At 40.5% G+C, this 4,000-nt stretch overlaps 1 protein-coding gene across 1 annotated transcript in view; it reads right to left on the bottom strand.

Moving 5' to 3' along the window:
• Nucleotides 1-2,486: 2,486 nt before the first annotated feature.
• Nucleotides 2,487-4,000, bottom strand: part of CUBN (cubilin (intrinsic factor-cobalamin receptor)) — a 259,342-nt gene continuing 257,828 nt past the window's right edge. The window contains exon 66 of the mRNA XM_012660902.1: nucleotides 2,487-2,594. Within this exon, the coding sequence (XP_012516356.1) occupies nucleotides 2,487-2,594 (108 nt within the window). The remainder of the gene's footprint in view (nucleotides 2,595-4,000) is intronic.

Genomic DNA, 4,000 nt, shown 5'->3' with positions numbered 1-4,000 from the left:
GGCGCACTTGGGGCCACGCCCCGCCCGCCCCCAACTCTTCCCAAATTAGGAGAACACAGTTTACTAGACGTGGCTCCCGGGCGAGGCTCCGCCCATCAAAGAATGTGGCCCCCGAGGCTGACCAATCATGCCCGCTATTCGGCTTCGAGGCTCCGCCCCGCGCCGTGGGTAAGCTAGTCCTCTGGGGGTTCCCCCAGTTTTGAAGTTCTGATTGGACCGGGCTTGGCGCATGCGGACTAGTGTTGACGCATGCTCAGTTGGTCAGTCGAAGCGAAGCGTGCTGTGGGCGGAAGCGGAGAGGTTGGGGCGCGACTCCGTAAGGGAGGTGGTAGCTGAGGGTGGGTCCTGCGAAAGCTGCAAGCAAATTACCTCTCGGTGTCCTGCTTCTGAAATTGCCGCTACACTCGCCAGAAGTTGTTGCCCTGAGTCCAGGCTCCATAATTGTGCCTTTAACAGACCTTGCAGCCTGCCGCTGTATTCGTTGCTCCTCAAGACAAGAATTCGGTCGCGGTCTGTGAGGCCCCAGTGCCCAGCTGGAAACCACGTGTTTGAAATCTTGTAGGTTTCCACTGCTGCTGGCCTTTGCACCTGGCCCTTTTGATCTTGAGCAGCTGCAACCACCCTCAGGGTTAGAAGCTACAAGTAAAACCTAACCCTTTTAAAAGTCATAAGTGATTTTTACACCTGTGGAACAGGAAGTTATGGCTTCCAGGAACTTCCCACTTTCTCTTCCAAAGGCAACCAAATTTTGAATTTGGGCAAAACTGCTGGCCTCTGCCTCCTTATTTCCTGACCCAGTCCCAGTCACCCAGTAATATGCTGTGACTCTCACACCCAAAAACCTGTCCTTAGAGACAATTTCATCCTATGGAATAAAGATAGATAGCGAGCATTTCTCTCCTGGTATCACCTAGATAGACAGGTCATATAGCTACACTCACATGCATTTATATTTTGTAAATCGTCACAGGAATTAAAGCCTTAAAGAGATGTGATGTAATACTGGAATTACGGCCCTGAACCAGGAGTGAATGACCTTGCACCCTTAAATATGAAAGCAGAAATTTCTTGTTTAAAAATTCCTAATGAAAGGATTGTGCTTGCGTTAGTCTTTAATATGGAACAGTTTCTCAGCGTTTCAACAGTTCGACATTTATTGAACTAGACATTCTTTAAGCGTACAGGCCAGGTATTTTGCAGAATGTCCTTCAAAGTGGGTTTGTCTTAAGTTCTCTTTCAGGTTATGAATTTTTGGAGAAATACTACTAAAGCGATGTATCTTTCCTAGTGCATCATATCAAGGTACAAATGATACTGGTTTCTCCCAATACTGGTGACGTTAGCTTTGATCACTTGGTTTAGCTGGTGTCTGCCAGGTTTCTTCACTGCAAAGTTACCATTTTCCCCTTTATAATGAAAAATAACACGTGGAGAAGGTACTGCAGGATTATGTAAATATCCCATTCCTCATCTAAATTTTTCCCACCAGTTTTAACATCCACTGATGATTTCCTAACTTCATAATTTTATCTATATTTATTAGTTGGTATTCTAGTGATATATCCATTTCTTGAATCATTAACTTTTTTCAAAAAAATGCTTTTTGAAAAAAATGAGAATTTTTTCTTGTTTGATCAATTTCTGACAGTGAGTCTTGACTACGTGGGTTGAAGACGTCAGTACCTGTGTTAGTCTACCAGGGCTGCCATAACAAAAGAAAACACAGACTGGGTGCCTTAAACAACTAATTTATTTTCTCACAGTTCTGGTGGCTGGAAGCCAAGATCCAGGTGCTAGCAGTGGTAGATTGAAAACAAAACAAATATATGAACAGAGGAAGCTGATGTACTATATGGTTTAAAAGTATAATTGAGAATACCAGAAACATGAAAAATTCTTTTAATATAATAAATGTGGTGGGTAGACAGATATTTTGTACAGTAATAATCTAATTACATATGATGTGAATTATACAAAAACATTGGCGAACAGAGGAAAATTTAAAAATGAAAACAATGGCATAATGTGCTTTGTGAAAATGTAAAAATTCAACTTGAAAATTTATATATACCCCATAGTGAAAGACAAAATTTTAATGAGTCAAAAATGAATGCAGCATAACTGTGTAAAATTCAATCATGCTTATTATCCCTTATTTGACATTCACAATGAAAATCAGACCTCTATTTTATCATTAACTTTTAAAAATGTATATTACAGATGCCATAATCATTTCCAATCTTTTAAGGAATTTTTAAAAATTTCAGCTCAAAATATTAGAAGAATGACATGCACAGTCAAGACTAAAGAAGCTGTATTCTACATTCAAAAAAAAATTACAAATATTGGTTCCATAAATGCTCTGGTGAAAACCAAGCAAGTTCGGCTTATTCTGCTCGTACAGGCAGGGGCGTGTGTAAGGATGGCAGAGTTCATGCGGCGCGATGCAGACTCCAGGCGCTGGGTAAACGCAGGGCATTCCCCACTCAGCTGTGCCAAGTTAACTGGAACGCGGACGGACGCGCTGCAGAATCGGCATGAAACTTAATGAAGACCTGATTTGAGGACGCCACAAAGGGGGCTACACTGGTGTCCTAAAATTGAAAAAAAAAAAAAAGTAACAAATAATATTTCTTACAAATTTGAACATCTTTCTAGAAATGTTAGCCTAGTAAAAAATGGACTCTAAAAAAAGCTTCACGTAATAGAATTCACAGTGAACCTGCACGTATTTCTAGAAGTAACTTTGACCAGAATCGATGCAGATAGATCCTTTACAAAGGAATATTGCAGGGGTGGGAAGTTGAGGGGAAACGCTAAATGGGTACAGGGTTTCTTTTTGGGGTAATGAAAATGCCCTAAAACTGACTGTGGTGATCATGCAACTCTGTGAATCCACTAAAAACCACTGAATTGCAAAGTTAAGCCGATGAATTGTATGGTGTGTGAATTATATCTCAATACAGCTGTCAAAAATCCTTGAACTTATTCACGTTCTTACTGAAAATTTACTTTTTCTAAAAGTAACACATTTGTAACTAAAATGATCAGATGAGTAAAACATACTATTTTCATCCTCAACATTTATAGTTTCCTCTTGGGATTTACTTCCACATCTTTCTGTGGAACAGTTGTGTTCGTGTGCGTGGAGAGGAGGAGATAGAGGAGTCTCAGTTTTCTCTCATTTTGTTTCTTTCTTTTTGATGAGATGGGAGGGGCTCTTTCTGTCACCAGACTGGAGTGCAGTGGTGCAGTCATAGCTCACTGCAGCCTCGAATGCCTGGCTCAAGCGATCCTCTTCCCTCAGCCTCCTGAGTAGCTGAGACTACAGGCACAAGCCACCACGCCTAGCTAATTTTTTTGTAATTTTTTGTAGAGATGGAGTTGCCCAGGCTGGTCTTGATCTCCTGGCCTCAAGCAATCCCCCTGCCTTGGCCTCCTGTGTTGCTGGGATTACTTATTTTCTTTTAATTCATTTGGCAAATATTTATCAAGATACTGCCATGTTGCAGGTATTGTTTTTGGCACTAGGGCTGTTAAAAAATGAGCAAAACAGACAAAAAGCTCTGCTCTCATGAAGCTTACATTACTGCTCTTTCCTACCCCAGCCCTACCCATCAAAAATCATCAAAACACAGACTTATTTCCAAGACAGTAAATTATTAAAGTGTGTGCAGGAGAGAGATGTTTTCCCTAAGAGATATATCAAGGTATATACAATAGTTTTTATTCCCACACACATCTGCTGTCTACTTTGGATTTAATCTGCTCCCAAATTCCAATTTATTTTTCTATGTTGACAAAGTAGTATGGACAGTTAACGGAAGTTTAAAACTTCCGTTAACTCTCGTTTATTCTCCTTGTTTTTCCTGTTACTCTTTCATTGTTTAGATGTTCAGATTCTATAGCTGCGAGTCATACAGGATTTATTTCCCCATGAACAATGACATTTATTTTATCATAACATGAAACATCTCCATATCCTGGTGTGGTTTATATT

This window comes from Propithecus coquereli, unplaced genomic scaffold, assembly GCF_000956105.1.
Source record: "Propithecus coquereli isolate 6110/MARCELLA unplaced genomic scaffold, Pcoq_1.0 Scaffold69, whole genome shotgun sequence".
NCBI classification, from domain to species: domain Eukaryota; kingdom Metazoa; phylum Chordata; class Mammalia; order Primates; family Indriidae; genus Propithecus; species Propithecus coquereli.
The sequence above is the reverse complement of the archived record's forward strand: the minus strand, read 5'-3'. Positions and strand labels throughout refer to the sequence as shown.